At 50.3% G+C, this 17,435-nt stretch overlaps 1 protein-coding gene across 1 annotated transcript in view; it reads left to right on the top strand.

Annotated features, from left to right (window-relative positions):
* The window catches only part of Abcg1 (ATP binding cassette subfamily G member 1), a 57,040-nt gene that overhangs the window by 23,717 nt on the left and 15,888 nt on the right, over positions 1 to 17,435 (top strand). The window contains exons 3-4 of the mRNA XM_051153388.1: positions 11,459 to 11,576; positions 14,612 to 14,744. Of these exons, the coding sequence (XP_051009345.1) occupies positions 11,459 to 11,576; positions 14,612 to 14,744 (251 nt within the window). The remainder of the gene's footprint in view (positions 1 to 11,458; positions 11,577 to 14,611; positions 14,745 to 17,435) is intronic.

Raw genomic sequence — 17,435 nt, 5'->3', positions numbered from 1 at the left:
AACTAAAACCAAAACCAAAAAAAAAAAAAAAAAAAAGGTAGGAAATAAAGTGCTGTGAATCCAGGGTCAGGAGCATATATGGGCACAGTTGTGTCTTCTTACAATGTCACCATCTACTGAACGGCAGTAACTTACAAATAACATTAACCTCATGGCCTTTAAGCTCACCAGGTGCTGCAGAATTCGTTTTTATGACCTGTGGCAATCTCTGCTTTCTTTATCCTAATGTTTTTAATGATATGTTTTTATGTTCATGTATGTGCCTATGTGTGGCTACCCACAGAGGCCAGAGGAGGGCATCCGGTCCCCTGGATCTAGAGGTGCAGGTGCTTGTGAGGTTTCCACCCTGGATGCTAGGAACCAAACTTCTCTTTTTTGCAGGAACAGCAAGTGATCCTAACCACTGGGCCATTTCTTTAACTTTCTTTTCTTTATTCCGGTTTTACTTACTAATTTTTTGTTTTGTTTTGTTTTTAGAGACAGGGTTTCTCTGTGTAGCCTTGGCTGTCCTGGACTCGCTTTGTAGACCAGGCTGGCCTCGAACTCACATCGATCCACCTGCCTCTGCCTCCCAAGTGCTGGGATTAAAGGCGTGCGCCACCACGCCCAGCTTAATTACTAATATTAATCCTTGGGCTAAATGGTAGACTTCGCACAACTGTAGAGATGCTATCCTAAATGTGGAGGGAGACAGCTGACTGAAATGCGAGGAATGTCTTCATAGGGACCAGGAGGAGATTTACACACAGCGGATGTACACACAGTTGAGGCACAGCATATCCCATGCAGGACCGGGTGGCAGGCAGTGGCCAGCATCAGCCTGAAGTGGGCCATGTGTCCCAGGCAGATGTGCCTCTTTACTGGGCTGATCCTTATGGTTGGGGTCCATAATACACTGACAGTGTCCAATACTGCAGGTCCCTTCAGGTGCAGAATTGCCCCAATCTGAGGTCAACACTGTCCATGCCGAATACTATGTGTTATCACTAGAAAGAAGGGCTAGTTAGCAAACTGCAGATACACTCGCCATGGACTGTTCTAGAATTTTGTAAAGAAGTAAAACCTAGTCTCTTGACCAATAACAACAGCAATAAACTGGGTGATAAAAACCACCCCTGGAGCCGGGCGGTGGTGGCACACGCCTTTAATCCCAGCACTTGGGAGGCAGAGGCAGGTGGATTGCTATGAGTTCAAGGCCAGCCTGGTCTACAAAGTGAGTCCAGGACAGCCAAAGCCACACAGAGAAACCCTGTCTCGAAAAACCAAAAAACAACAACAACAACAACAAAAAAACAAAAACAAAAACAAAAAAACCAACCAAACAAACAAAAAAAACCACCCCTGGGACAATATTTCACCATTTATATAAATTCCAGAAACATGCAAAAATTACTCAAACTCTTTAAGAATAAATATAGTTAGGCAGTAAAAAAGAGAACGGTAAAATAAAAAACTCAGTAGAGGTGCTGTGTACAGCAGGGTTTGAGACTGTGATCAGGAAGGGTTGAGGCCCAGGAAGAGGCTAGGTGCGTGTCTCAGACTGGAGACAGGCTGGTTGCTGTGTAAGTTTTCCTGGAGAGACATGATCAAACACTGTGCGCCTTTGTGTTCTGGATTTCTTCCTGTTGGCATGATAAAACACTCTAACAGAAGCAGCCTAGGAGAGGAAAGTCTTTGGTGGTTTACACTTCCAGACCACAGCCCATCACTGAGGGAAGCCAAGGCAGAAACTGAGGCAGAAGTCAATGAAGAACATTGCTTGGTTGTTTATTTGCAGGTTTACCCTCAACCTGCTTTCTTAGACACCCCAGAACTACCTGACTAGGGAATGGTACCACCCACGGTGGGCTGCACCCTCCTACATCAATTAACAAGACAGTTCACACAGGTGAACCCACAGACCGAGTCGATTTGGGCAGAGTCCCTTCTCAGATGGCTTTATGTTGTGTCAAGTTGACAGTTAAAGCCTCAGAGAGGGCACCGACAGCAAAACAAACCAATGATTTTATACACAGGTTCAGCTTGGTGAACCAGTGAGTTTATTGGAGACAGGAATATGTGTGAGGGATGACATAGGAGTTATAGGTGATTCAGACAAGAGCGTCATTAATTGTTTGCCCCAGCCTGTGTGGCAAGTCATAGAAGCTGCCTCTCTGAAGGTTCCTACACACCCTGGGGGAACAACTCCACCTAAGACTCCCTCCTCCCTGGCCTCAGGGAGAAGCCTCTGGAGCCTTGGAAGTTTCTCAGGACTTCTTCAGCTTTATTGTGGGTTTTCCTGAGACCCTACCACCTTCTTCCTTGAATAGCAAGCATATTTAGTTAGTCTCACAGAAGTGACCAACCTGCCATAGAGAGCAGCTCATGAACTCTGCATCCAGGTGACTCTTAAGTTCTGGCTTTCCATGTACGTGGTGAGGTACTCGAGGATAAACATTTCAGCATTTCTTCTCTCCGACGTTAGTGTACTGAAAGTGTCCCCTGTAGCATACATACATCAAGAAGAAGGCGGCAGGCCTGGTGGCGCACGCCTGTAATCCCAGCACCCAGGGAGTCAGAGGCAGGTGGAGCTCTATGAGTTCGAGACCAGCCTGTTCTACAGAGCGAGTCCAGGACAGCTGAGGCTACACAGAGAAACCCCATCTCGAAAAACGAAGGAGTTGAATGAGGCACATTTGTTCACATTTGACCCTCCAGGCAGTGGAGGCTCAAAGAGACTTTGAGGTGTAGGTCTGAGACAGGAGAGAAACTAAAGATAGATGGGCATGTTAATGACACCTGAGATAAACGCCACTGCCCTGCCAACTTGGGATAAAGTGTGTATGCGTGGGTGCGTGCGTGTGTGCGTGCGCGTGTGTGTGCGTGTGTGTGTGTGTGTGTGTGTGTGTGTGTGTGTGATTAACTTTCTTTGTAAGATGTGGCCTGTTTTTCACTGGCATGGTGCTTTGCCCCAAGTAAGCTAAGCTGTGGGGCTGCCTTGCAGGCTACCTGGCTACCCAGGCATCTGCCTTGAGATTTCCCAGCGCTCAGTTTATAAGTATACACCACTGCACGTTTGCTTTTGATGTGAGTTCTAGGGCTCGACCTCAGGTCTTCACGCTTACATGCAAGCATCTTACTGACTGAGCTAGCTCCCTAGCCCCTGCCTGGTACAGGTTGCTTTCCTGAGATGCCCAGTGTCTTGCTGGACTCAGTTTTCTTTCTGCCTGACAGGAGACTCAGACTCCCAGGTCTGGCAGCCATGGTGTTCACTCTAGCTCACTGGATCATGAGAATGTTCTGGATGGCTTGGGGCATCCCAGAGAGAACTGGCCAAGAGCAGCCTGGGGACTTGTCTTCAGCCTAGCCATGACTGTCCTTGCAGCTGCTCATTAACTGTTACGGTTCTGCACTTGGGTCACACTGCAAACCTTCATCAGTGTATGGTGTTCACTCTAGCTCACTGGATCATGAGAATGTTCTGGATGGCTTGGGGCATCCCAGAGAGAACTGGCCAAGAGCAGCCTGGGGACTTGTCTTCAGCCTAGCCATGACTGTCCTTGCAGCTGCTCATTAACTGTTACGGTTCTGCACTTGGGTCACACTGCAAACCTTCATCAGTGTCTCCTCTGTGCCCCCCTCACTAGCATGAGCCATCTTCAGCCACTGTCTCCGAGCTTCAGACGCTATTAGCTATTTTTGTCTTCTTGTAACTATGCCTTTTCCTACTGTGTAACTGGAGGCTGGCCCAGGATTGATAATGGGTTGGATCGAGACTTATCCATGCAGTGTGTGAAACACCTGATGACAGTAGTACTGGCTTATAGTTTCAGCAACAAGAGGAGGGATCAGGACATAAGGCAATAGCGGGTCCCAACACAGGCCATCTTGCATACTTTACCTAACCCCAAACACAGTCCCATGACCTCACTCTTGTCTTTTTCTGGGGGGTAGGAGGTGAGATAGTGTCCTGGCCAGTCAATATGGCTTACTAGTTGGACTCCCTGAGGGTGGAATGTACAAGAAACAAAGGAGAGAGGGGAGTAGTGGCCCCTTGACCTGGAGGAAGGAATCTGCTGTGGGTGAGGGTGTGGATGATGACAGAAGGGGTCTGTGGGGCACAGACATATATCAAGCACTGTGTAACCCTCCCAGTGTGCCTCAGTGGCACTGGGTGCTGAGTGGGTATCCTTGTCCCTAAGTTACAGAAGAGAAAGCATGGCCCATAGGGACACATGGAGCCATCTCATCATATACTCATGATATTAAGTGAGGTTGGGGGCATGGCCAGTCACCCTGTCAAATCCATGTACTTCTTGGGGGCTGAAAACTGGCTTTAAGCATGTGCAGGATCGATTGGACTGGCCAACATGTGTTTGGGAAACTCAGACCAGATGGACAGCTGAGGGAATATTGAGGGTAAGAGAAGATGGACCAGAGGCCTCTGTCATGGAAAGTAGGCCCAGAGCCACAGGCTGAAGGAGGTAAAGTTGGTCCTGTGGAAAGACAGGATCCCATTAAGAGGGAGATGCTGAGTCCGGCATGGAGACTGAGCTCTCCTCCGTGGGCCACAGCAGAGCTCCCAGGCTGAGCAGGCCTTCTGAGGGATGCTCCTACTTGGGGTGGCTGCTGCCTTATAAGGTTCTCACTATGTCTACCTCAGTCAGAACAGCAAAGAGAGGGTGGTCCAGGAGGTAGCCCCCACCCCCACCCCAACAGCGGCAGGTTGGTGAAACCAGGTATGGAAGCTGTCCTGAGATGTCTCACAGACATGGAACACACACACACACACACACACACACAGAGCTTACCTGGATATCTTCAGCTGCCCATGGCTGCCAGGAGAAGGAGAGCAGTGAGCAGTGATCTGGTGTTTTCTTCTGAGAACCCTCCCTAAGTAAATATTCAGGGAACATGGCAAGGCCCAGTGGTTACCAGCCAAGACTTGCTTCTAGAAGCTGTACTGTAATTGCTTGCACTTCAGTGGAGCATGGCTCGGATGTCACTCGACTCTGACATGTGTCCCAAGGTAAACCTTTACTCACAGCAGCGGCGCAGAAAAGCACAAGGACCTGAGGGGCACAGTGACTGCAGGTTGGAGGGCAGCCTCATCTCGCCTGGCCTTCCTCCCTAGGTCCTTCCTCTGAGGTTTAGAACGTGGGTTCTATTTTACTGGTTTATCTGTAGTACTGGGCACCTCGTGTTTCACACATTCTAGACAAGCCCTCTTCCACTGAGCCACATCCCCAACTCTGTTCCTTTCTTCTTACTATCTTCTACGTTGAGAAGCTTCACTGAGAAGTCCACGGAAGGCCTTGAACTTACACTCTTCCTTCCTCAGCATCCTGAGAGGTTGGGACTTGAGGCGAGTGCTACTGAGCCCGGCTCACCACTCAGATTTGAAACCCTGCTTTGGTGTCAGATCTGGGGGCGCTGTTGGAAGAAAGCATCCCTCCCAATGCAAGCCAAGTTTTTCAGGATGAGACAGGGAAGCCAGGGCCAGGTGTTGCCATGGAGGGGAAGCTTGTGCCAGCAGCCACCACCACAGTTCTGCAGGGTACCCTCCATGTCCTGGCATGCCACATCAGATGCTCCCAGAGCCTCACCTTACAGAGGGCAAGGTGGACGCATGTTCACGATGGCGACCTTGCACCACAGCTAGTGAGACACAGGCTATTCTGTGTCTGTGTTGGTCCTGGTCAGAATCAAAAGAGGGATTTCCCAGCAGGAGGCCTTGCAGTGTGGAAAGGATTGTTTGGCAGAACATGCTGAGCTGGGGGTAGACCAGAAGCCGAGCCTCAGGCCAGGTAAGCCAGCACATCCTTTAGCTACCGTGGAGAGCTGGAAATGAGAAAACTGGACTCAGTTAAGAGAGACCCAGAACGAGGCATGGACTGTCCAGTAATAATGTGACTTCCTGTTCTTCCATGAACCTTCTACACAAAGAGCCCTTGAGTCACATTGGAGATTGGTGATGTCACTGAAGCCCGCCCACCCGGCAGATGACATTGTGTGCCTTGGGCCTCCAGGGTGGAGCCTTATAGGGAGAGAATTGTTGGAGGACCTGGTTCCTAGGACCCAAAACAGAAGCTACCTAGTGCTGCCTGTTGGCATTGGTGATAGGCAAAAGCTAGAAGCAAGGAAGATGCGCTTGCCTCATGAGGGTGTAGGGGAGACTAGAGGCCATTTCCCCATCTTTACTGATGTATTTATGCCTTTTCACTTCTGGATGTCACCCTGTGCTTAGTACAACTAAAAGTAGTGTATCCAGGCTAGAAGCGGGAAGGCCTCTACATTTAGGGGGCAGGAAATCCATGGCAGAAGATGGTGAAGGAAAGCAAAGGGGAACTGCTGGCCAGGAGAGTGAATTGGGGGGCTCGGTGAACACTGTTAAGCCTGTAAAGTAGAGTTAGGGACAGAGGGACACAGGGCCCCCTGTTCTGCAGTTTCCCCATACCCCTGGGGGATCTCCATAGGCCAACAGAGGTCCTACTCATGGGCCAAAGAGAGGAACAGCCACTGGGACAGTGTGCTATTTGCACATTGGGGGATAGATCAGTGTCATCCTCTGTCACTGGCTCCCTGTGACTTAGTTCCCTGTGAACATTCAGGTCCATATTTCTGTTATCAAGACAATGTCCCAGACCCCATGTCCACCATTGTCATTGTTCCAAAGCCCCCTTGTCCTCCAGAGAGCACAGAATGCCAGGGTCGTCAGTTTGATTGGCAGGGTGAGGGTTGGCTCATGTCCTGGCTGCCTGGCAGGTCAGAAGGTCCTTGAGTACTGGGGGAGAACCCCCCCCCAAAGAGGGTAAGAAAGAAATGCTACCAGGTACAGCAAGGTTATGTACCTCTGGGCTAGAGAGACAGCTCAGCAGTTATGAGCACTGGCTGCTCTTCCAGAGGACCTGGGTTCAATTCCCAGAAATCACAAGACGATTCATAACTACCCATTCCAGGGGATCTGAAGCCCTCTTCTTGCTGTGATGGGCACCAGGCATACACATGGTGCACAGACATGCATGCAGGCAAAAATACACACATATAAAATGATGAGATGAAGAAGAAGAAGAAGAAGAAGAAGAAGAGGAGGAAGAGGAAGAGACTGTGTACCTGTGTCTTTTAGGTGTTGTATTTGTTCTTGGGGAGGGACTGTGATGCTTCGGGAAAGGCAAGCAATCTGTTCTGGAGCCAGATCCTATCAGATAGGAGCTAAAAGAGTGTGGAGATGCGGAGGGGAGGCAGGAAGTGAGGGCAGCCTCATCTTAGGAAAACTGGCTTGTGCAGAGGCAGTTTGGGCCTTGGGTGTGCATAGCCTTCAGGCTAATGTTGATGCGGCAGTTAGAGGCCATTTGGTATCATTTGGACCATAAGAACTATTTTCCAAATTGTTCTAGCCAGGCTTAGAAGCTTACAAAGAGACCACCTTCGCTTCTAGAAGCATACAATTTCTGTATGATAGAAATCTGCTTCATGCAGGGAGATGCAAGTGCCTGTCAGTTTTATCCATGCTGGAGCAGGAGCAGCAGGCTGTGATCTCAGGACCTAGCATGTCTGAACACAATCTGTGTGCCTTAAGTGTGTGCGTGTCTGTGAAGGATGAGTGTGACCACAGCGGAGGAGCATAGGTTGCACCCACGGTGTTTATGACAAGCTGCAGGTATGTGAGTGCACATGGCATGTTCAGATGTAGACGCAGAATGTCCCTGTGCACATGCTGGCAGCGTGTACACAGACTGTGTGCACTTAAGCGTAAGGCAGATTTGCCATGAGCTCTTTCCGGTGCCTGTGACAGGAAGAGGTCCCGAGTAGGCTGGAGTGCTGCTAGTATTTAGGGGTGCCTGTTTCTCTCTTCCCCACCTGAGGCTGAGGTATTTAGATTTGAAGAAATCCTCAGCCTCCTAAGAGCCGATGGCCTCTATTTGGTTTTTGTTTGTTTGTTTTAGTTGGGGCTCTGCCATGCACCTACTTAGGGAGGGAGTGGCTCTGCTTTCCCTATCTTAGTCAGGTTCTCCCAGCTCCAGCCCCTGAGGCTGAGGGGTCCACACACTTGCCTCTAGGCAGATGACCTCAGACTGTCTGGCTCCACAGGGAGTCTGGCTGGGCTTTACAACTCAACCCTTGGGAGCTTTTGTCACTGAATGGGACATCCACTTTACTTTATAACCTATCCCTCGGCCTGTCCTAGGAAGAGTGGGTGGAGCCAAGTGGCCTTTGCTGCACGTATGGATACTATGGACTCTCACTCTCTGAGGCCCCTGCAAGTTCTCACGGCCCCCACAGCCTCTCCCTCCCCTCCCCACCCCCCCCCCACCAACAAAACAGTCATATGATCCTCCCTGCTTTCTCCCCTGGGGGTGCTGAGGTCATAAAAGTAGAGTTCATTCTACCTGGGAGTAGTTTACTCCCTAGCCCACAATGTTTCCCTATCTGCAAAGGTGCTAATAGCAGACTGTCAAGACACACATGCTTTTTTCCTTCTTCGGGTGTGGGTTTCCTAGCTGCTTCTCATGGGGTACCCTCTGCCTGCTGGGCCCCAGGAGTGCCAGTCAGCAGTGACTGTCCTCACTGTGGTGGGGACAGGTTCTCAGAGCTACAGATCAGCCTTAAAGACACATACTGGGCACAGGATTTCTCCCAGACTGACAGCCCTCTGAACAGACTCCCAGGTTTTCCTGGAAATGACCACAGGCTTGAGCAGATGGATCAAAACAGTCTTGTCTCGTGAGTGCTTGGTTGGAGCTGGTGCTCTGTAGGTACCCTGGAAACAGACAGGACCCTTAATCCACATGGACATGAATACTCAGCCCTGTACTTGGCATGAAGAGAGGCTTTGACCCCAAGGCACGAGTAAGGGACTAATGCCCCGCGTGTTTTGTGACTGGATGGAGCGGCTGGACCCTGTGAGAAATGAGTCTGCTCACAGGGGAAGGGAGTCAGGGGAAGAGCCGCTGTTGAGACCTGCAGGATGCCCTGCCCAGGCTGGCAAAGATGCCAGTCCAGGCTTGTGGCCTGCCACGGGCTAGTTAGGGAGTGATCTCCCCTCTAAAGAGGAAAGGCTTGGGCAAGGGAAGTGGCTTGGTGGCCAGAGGGCTTCATACAAGTGTGAAGAACAGTTTGGGGACCTCAGAGCCATGTAAATGCTCTATGAGCATGGCTGGCCCCGCTGAAGCTGCGGGGCCTTGTTTCTTTTGCTGGGCTGCTGGGCGGTGTTGGCAGTTGGCAGTCCTCTCTGAATCTCTCTGTGTGTGCAAAATTCACAGAAAAACAGCGTAGGCAAACAGGATAGTATGAACAGAGCTGGCGCTGCATCCAACCCCAGTGAGCCAAGCTGCCTTCTGGGACACCCAGCAAGCCACTTTCCACAAAAACAAGAAAGGTGGTCTTGATCCTGAGTTATACCACCTGCGTCTTCTTAGTTGGACTAAGAAGGTTCGATTTGTGAACCGCTATTAGCACTCCACTGGTTAGGATGTAAACGTTAAGTCCTGGGTGGGCGTGGCCGGCTCACCCTTAATTTCAGCCTAGGGAGGCCGAGAGAGGGACTCCTGAGTGCAAGCTAGCTAGAGCAAGACTGGTCACATCTGTGACCTCTGGGTTTGATTGACAGATCCTGCCTCAGTAAGGTGGAGGAGTGATGGAGAATGGTTCCCAGCACCTACCTCTGGCCTCCACATATGTGCATGCCTCTACATACATGCAAACATGCGTATACCACAGCACTTGGGAATGGATAAGGGGAAAGAGAGGAAGGACTGGCTTGTCCATAGGCAAAGGAATGCGTGCAGTCCTGACTTCTAAGAGAAGAAACTATCTGGTCCTGCCCTGGCTGTGCCCAGGCTTCTATGTGCTTTTCTCACGTGAGCTATACATAGGGGACTTGCACCATATTTGGCTTTCACTCAGCCGGTGGCCATCTCAGTGACCTGTCTCGGGCTTTGAGCAGCTTCCGGCTCATGAGGGCCTCAGCAGGGAGTGAGAGTCCATCTTGGAGTGGAAGCAGCAGCCGAAAGCACCGTTTGCTCTACAGTAACCCCAACCCCAGCCTAGATAGATAAGTATAGTAATGAGCAGGCACCTGGGCATTTAGTGCTCCCTTGGTGATGTCACTCGGGGGCCCCTTGAGGTCCACATCTGTCCCCAAGTGGCAGAACTCTGTCTGATGAGCCTGTAGAATAGGGAGTTTGGCTATGTGCAGAGAGTTTCTGCCATCCCTGCCTCTTCCATACTTCTGTCTGCTCTCCTGTCTGTCCACTGAAGGCAGACACAGCCAGCAGCCCTTCCTCCCGCCCCCCGTGCACCCCCCCCCGCAGTTATCTCCTGCTCACCAGTGCCCCTCCCTTTGTTCCTGGGCCCCTTTTCCCACTGGGATGCTGCTCAGCCCTGTGGGGCGACAGCTGAGAGCCAGCCTCCTCTGCTTAATGATTCAGTCTCAGAGCCGCAGGCTTCCAGTCTCTAGCTTCCGCTACTCTCTGCCTCCCTTAAACAAGGCTCTAGGGACTCCTTGTCCAAATAAGGTGGCACCTGGTGACAGGTTGGAACGTACAAGAGTCCCATCTGTTAAAGACTGTAAGACTGTATGAATGTTCTCTTGGACTCAGCTTTCTCAGACCGGTAGGTTTGGGTGCTAGCTGGAGACTGGGGAGACCAGGCAAGGTCCCCACATGTCCCTTGCTCATGACATCTCTTTAGACATTATGCACAGGAGCTAAAATGTAACGCTTGCCTGTCATGCTAGGTGGACTCTTAACTGACACCTCACCAAGTGACACGCCTGAGTTGGCATCTTTATCTCTGACCCAGTTGCTCCCATTTGTAGTACATTTCCACAGTCTGCCTGAAAATTGGACTGTGCTGACTTGTTTTGGATGTGTGACTCCCCCCACCTTCTAAAGATCCAGGCAGAAGACACTTGGCAGACATTCCCTAGACATTCGATGTGACCATGTGACAATAAGCCCTTTCAATTATTCATAGAGGAATTAACAATGCATTGATTATATTATTTAATCATAAAGCAATTGTTTATAACCCATGTATCAATTATTTGTATTTATGTACTAATTTGTATTATGTATAAGGAGTAAATAAAAAACCTGCAAATGAAACACTGAGCTAGTTCCCTGATAGTACTGCCACATATGCACCATATTGGGAAGAGGGAAATGGCCATTGGGTCCAGTGCTAAGTGGGCTCTTTCCACCTGTCCTCCTTTTGATATGGGGATGGTGGATCTTCCTGGATGCTATTTGGACAAGTACTCTAAAAACCTTAAGCAATATGCATGTTCCATGATCATGGTTTTAAGGTGTGAGGTCAGTCTGGGAAACAGACACAAGGTCTGCTTCTAGGCTAGATTGTCGCTGTAAGTCTTTCTAACTGCACTGTGGGAGACTGTGCCTTTGGCCCCAGAAGTTCAGCATTGGGGTCAAACAAAGTATGCAACAGTTAGAAAATGAATCCAATCTGCATTTTGCAGGATACAAGACCCTTTTGAAAGGGATCTCTGGGAAATTCAACAGTGGAGAGCTGGTGGCCATTATGGGTCCTTCTGGAGCCGGGAAGTCCACACTCATGAACATTCTGGCAGGATACAGGTGAGCAGACGCCAGCAGAGAAAGCTGTGTGAAGAGTGGAGGCGTTTCATGCTTCATTGCAGTCACTGGGAGCATGCTGTCATCTGTTGGCTGCCAGAAGCTTGGCTCACATGGGCTCCTGGGAAACTGCATGTGTGTATGGGTGTCTGTGTGTGTGCATGCATGCTTGTGTGCCTGTGTGTATGTGTCTCTCTCTGGTGTGTGTATGTGTGTGTTGCATGTTTGCATCCAGAGCTTGAGAACCCATGAAGGAAACAGCACAGAGAAACAATACTGAAAGCTATACCTCCCGATGGCTGCACAGGGCATAAAGAAGAGACAACAGACAGGTGCACAAGGCAGCTTCCTAATTAACTCCTCCCTCAGCCCACCCTCTGGACAGGAAAATGTACCAAGGTCATGATCTAGGAAAGCAATGGTCAGAAGACTGAGAGCCAGTAGGAGAGAATGATGGACAGTTAGACATGATGGACAGTTAGACAGTTAGACATGATGGACAGTCAGACAGTTAGATATGGTGGACAGTCAGACAGTTAGATATGATGGACAGTTAGACATGATGGGCAGTTAGACAGTTAGACATGATGGACAGTTAGACAGTTAGACATGATGGACAGTTAGACATGATAGACACTTAGACATGATAGACAGACAGTTAGATGTGATGAGCAGTTAGACAATTAGGCATGATGGACAGTTAGATAATTAGACATGATGGACAGTTAAACAGTTACACATAATGGACTGTTAGACATGCTGGACAGGTAGACATGGAGGGCGTGGATAGAAGACAATGAGGGGCTGCCATGCCCAAGGCCTGTGGTTCCCATGATTGTTGAGGACTTTTTAGGGCTCACCATTTCCAAGGTCATGCCAAGGCCTCTCATCTGTGAGTGACTCTAAAGTGCTCAAGAAAGGCTTTCTGAAAATATTCTTCTTCAGTCCTCACAGGGTTCACTTGACAACTAAAGTAAGAGTGGCGGCAGCAACAGTCCATAGTTAACCATGCTCAGAAAGAATTAAAGTTCCATTCTAAACTATTCAAACCTTACTTGCACACACTTTAGAAAAAAAAAAATCTAATGAAATCTGATGCTGCCTTTGTTCCACCCAGGACATGGATTCATTGTATCTATACTCTATGCCTGTTAGCTGTCCAGGCTATAAGACTGGCTGGAGAGATGTAGAGTTTTGTTCAAGGGACCCTCGTTTTCCTTAGTAATGTCCCCAAATAATTGTAATAGAATAACAACTACTCTATTAGTTATTATTAATCTCTTGCCATGCTTAATTTATAAATTCAGCTTTCACACACACATACACGTGTATGCACACATGCATGTGTGTGTGCGTGCACACACGCACGCACACACACACACACACACACTCACTCACACATACAGCATAGGAAAAATCATGGTCCATATAGTGTACAAAACGCTGCATGGTTTCAGTATCTACCCAGATCACATGTCAATTACTTTCCTGTTGCTGTGGCCAAATCCCTGGAGCAGAAGGAGCTTAAGATAGGAAGGGTCCATTTTGGCTCACAGTCTCAGAGAGCACAGTCGTGGGAAGGAAGGCATGACAGCTGAGGCCGTGGGTTTGTGGAAGCTGGTGGGCTGCTTCCACAGGTGAGGGCTGCTCACTTCCGGACACTGCCCGGGACGCAGAGAGAGTGAAGCCAGAGGCAGAGGCAGGCTTCAGCCTTTAAAGCCCTGCCCTCAGTGGCCCACCTCTACCACCTAGGCTCCACAGCCTCCCTTATCAAGCACACCGAGTAGGCGGCATTTCAGATGCAAGCCATTGCATAATATCGCTCCTGAGAATAATAAATAATGGATACCTGTAATGTTAATGATTTGAGGGGGGGAGGGGAAGAAAGATACATCTCACCATTCCTTAGAGCTCTGAATTATCTCTTAATATCGGAGATTATTATTTTTCAAAATCATCACTATAAGTTCCTGTTTGGTGCATTCACATTTAAAGGTGAAAGCCAAATTCTCAACCCTACCCTCCACTCCACCCCCTCGCCGCCGCCCCCCCCCCACCGAGTCAAGACAGACAAAGAACTGAATGGTATATCTTCTTGGGGCTGGCTGTTTTTCAGACCACCACAGCAGTTCCTAGAAGACCAAGGGTGCTTGTGTATCCCAGAGATGCAGAGGCAGCCCTGCCAGGCTAGATACTCAGAGGAGGCCGCTAGGGGAGCTGCCCATTGCCTGGGAGGAAAATAGGGTGCACTACAAGGCCCTCAGCCTTGACAGTGGACTGCAGGAGGCTGGGGCCCAGAATGCTTCTGTTAGTCCCCGCAGGTTCCATAATGCTACTGTTCTCCATGGCCACGGGGAGAGAGAGATGCAAAGATGTGTCCTTGGGAGGAAGGGAAGACGGAGGGGGCCTCTGGAAACTAGCTCTTCTGGTGCTTAGAAGCACCCGAGAGGCAACAGGCACAATGAGGAGTTGACAGGGTGGCTGCTGTGGTGGTGGCACTCCATCCCTTTCAGGACACAGGAGGCTCCAAACCTCCTTACCTACAGGCCTCACCTTGTACCTGGGCTAGTCATGGGGCTGAAAACTGTCATGGCTGGACTACTGCTACTGTCCCTAAGCCACCTGAGCCTGAGGCACCTGTACCCTGTGGTGTAGTCTGGGCTCCAGATAGAGTACCCAGTGCTGTACATCTTTGCCCTGCAGCTGTACTGAGGGCCATCCCTGGGCATCTTTGGGTAGTAGGCAAAGAAAGGATGCCATATCCATCTGGTGCGATATACATGCCAACCGGGAGGGGCCTGATGTGTGCCTTGTCTCCCTGCTGACCACTTGCTCCCCTGAGGAGAGTACTAGTGTGGTGCTCTGGGTCACTGGTGTCTCTGCCCCACCTTGTTGCAATGGTGACTGGTTCTGCTGGTTGGGGGAGCCCAGGAGGGAGGGAGGCCCCTCTCTGGTTTGCTTCTCCAAGCCACCTAAAGGTGGCTGGCGGGACGCCGAAGGAGCTGGGCTCATGGTCTCCTTTCTCCTTGTCACTTCAGAGAGACTGGCATGAAGGGGGCAGTCCTCATCAATGGCATGCCCCGGGACCTGCGCTGCTTCCGGAAGGTCTCGTGCTACATCATGCAGGATGATATGCTGCTGCCTCACCTCACTGTTCAGGAGGCCATGATGGTGAGCCACCCCTGCCCTCGGTACTACACTAGACTTGCTGCTGCGCCTGGCCACATACAGTTGCCCCCCTCTCTAGCTGAGTTACAGCCCTGGTCCTGCTGCCTGCACAAGCTATGTGAAGCATAATCCCAGAGAGACGAGGAATTTTAGTGGAAAATTCCTTTAATGGCAAAGCCACAGCCAAGTTTCTGAGATTATTGATCACTAAGTTGAATGTCTGTTTCCATGGTAACCACCGTCCTATTTCCCTAGGGCTAAGCAATGTCCCCTCTGCTTTATTGTTGTGATAAAACACCATGACCAAAAGCACCAAGGGGAGGAAAAGGTTAATTTCATCTTACAACTGTAGCCCATCATCCAGGGGATCTGGGGCAGGAAACTCAAGGCAGGAACTAAAAGCAGGCCCCTGAAGCAATGCTGTTTACTGGCTTGCTTCCCGTGGCTTTCTCAGCCACTCTTCCTACAGCACCAAGGACCACCAGCCCAGGGGTGGCTCTTGCCCACAGGTCCATCTGCTGGCACCGTTTTCTCAATTGATGTTTCCCTCTTTCCAAATGACTCTAGCCTACATTAAGCTGGCATAGCCTAACAGGCACACACCCCCATTGCTGTCCTTGAATCCTTCTGCCTTTGGTGGAGTCCTAGTTCTCTTCTGACTGCCAGGGAAAAGATAAGAGTCAGCCGTTGCTGGGTACCCACGAGGTCTTGGCTACGCAGTCTCTAGGGAGCTGGGGTGAGCAGAGCCTCCAAGAGTTAAGCCGTGAGGCCTGGCTCTACAGGTCTGCCAAAGCTGCGTGGGGACTCAAACAGAGCTCTGGCTCCAGGCTCTCCGAGTTTCTCTGCTAAACTCTACCTCCTTCCATGATGTCTCTTCAGCCTTTTTCTCATCTATGGGCCTGTTCCAGTGTTGCCAGAGTTGTGGTGGATGGGGACCACAGGAAGGTGGGGGGAACCTAGGTCTTGGGGCTTGTTAGTGCTGTCCTTACAGATCCATCCTGGTTCTTTCCACCCCTCGTGCATCTTCTCACTGTATTTTCGCATGAGACTCCAGTACCTAAGTCCAGGAGGAGTTTAAAAATACCTTCCCCTCTGGGGCCATGCAAATGTCCAAATGGAGCCTGTGTCATAGGTTTCCAGAGCAGCCGGGCTGTGCTCTTTGGCACAGACCGTGTCCCCACCAGTGCAGGAACTCTGGGCTTCTAGGACATTTTTTTACTAAAGGTCTAACCCCATAGTCAGTGACAGCCCATGTGATCTCACTGTCAGTAGAAGAAACCCCTAGAATGTCTCTCACTAAAGAGTGGTTTAAAAAATGAACACTGAGTTCTACTTGGTAGCCTCCGCTTGTTGCCCGGCTCACTTCGTGCCTAGCTGGCGCTGTTTCTCGGCTTTCTCCTTGTCACTGTGTAGAGTCCCCCAGTAGGGTTGTACCTCCCCCGGTCCTGAAGAAGACATTGCCAGAAACCCTGCGCTTCGGTAGATGATGGGGCGTTTGTGTTGGCAGCCTTAGGTGGGAAGGTCTTGCCCTTGTGTTCGTGACTTGAATTGGGCAAAGCCCAGTGGCCACCGCACAGCACTCTGTGTGGCTCTAGGGGACTCTTAGATGAAGAAAAGTGGGTTAAGATTTTAGATCTGAGATCTGCTCCACCACCTGCTTTATGGGGTAAGAGGAAGCGGGGTGCTGTTAGGGCTGCTTTCATTCCTCTGCCCTAGTGCTGGATAAAGGAACACCTGTCCACCACCCAATCTCCATGAACAGTGGCTTCAAGGAGCTCTGCCTACTTACCTGGCCTCCAATGGGGGGCTTTGGAGGGCTTAGAGGATGAAAAATGTTTGCACACAGACCAGGCCAGGAAGCCCTCTGAGGTTGCCATCACCTCGAGGCTCGGTCCTTGTGTATTCATGCACTCTTGTGAGTCCCCAGGGACCCTCTGTGTGTTGGGTGACCTGATTGTAGCACGTGGTGAGTCACTAGAGGGCCGTGAGGTTGCAGGTATGGAACCATCGCTCTGAGCCTCCAGCTCCGTCGTGCCCATCACTGCTCTCTTCTGTGGTGACCGTGTCCCCTCCAGGTCTTGCTGTGAAATGCATCTGTTAACAGAATCACAGATGCTCAGTTGGGGGCTTTCACAGAACCTTTGGAAATGTTTCTCTCTAACATTTTAATCTTTGAGGGCCTGTCTCCTGTGGGCCCCACTTCCTGGCCACTGGCTACTGACCTGTGGCAGTGGCAAATTTTTATGTGCTTCTTTCACCTCACCTCCGTCCTAACAACCTCTTGCGACACTTGGGGTCACAAGACAGGCAGCTGGCCCTGCAGAGGTGATGCAGGCCTACCTTTGTCCCACTCTGAGGCCCAGGGTCTCTTTAGTCCCCTCTCCTGCCTCTCAGCCTCTGATCTGATCCCTTCAGCAAGTTCTCTTTTGTGGTGACCGTGTCCCTTCCAGGTCTTGCTGGGAAATACATCTGTTTTCAGAATTATTAAGGCGGTAGCTTTTAAGCTTGTTTTGTGCTGATGAGAGGAAACCGAGGCCCAGGCGAGCCTAAGAACGCAGAGTCTGGTATAATCGAAACAGGGCTGAGCCTGGACTAGGTGATTCTGTCTCAGGGTTTCACCAGGCAAGGCTGGAGACCCCACACTACACTGGTAAACAGGATCTGAGTAAGGGAACCAGGAATCTCACCCTGCTG

The sequence above is a fragment of the Acomys russatus genome, chromosome 11 (assembly GCF_903995435.1).
Source record: "Acomys russatus chromosome 11, mAcoRus1.1, whole genome shotgun sequence".
Taxonomy (NCBI): Eukaryota; Metazoa; Chordata; class Mammalia; order Rodentia; family Muridae; genus Acomys; species Acomys russatus.
The sequence above is the reverse complement of the archived record's forward strand: the minus strand, read 5'-3'. Positions and strand labels throughout refer to the sequence as shown.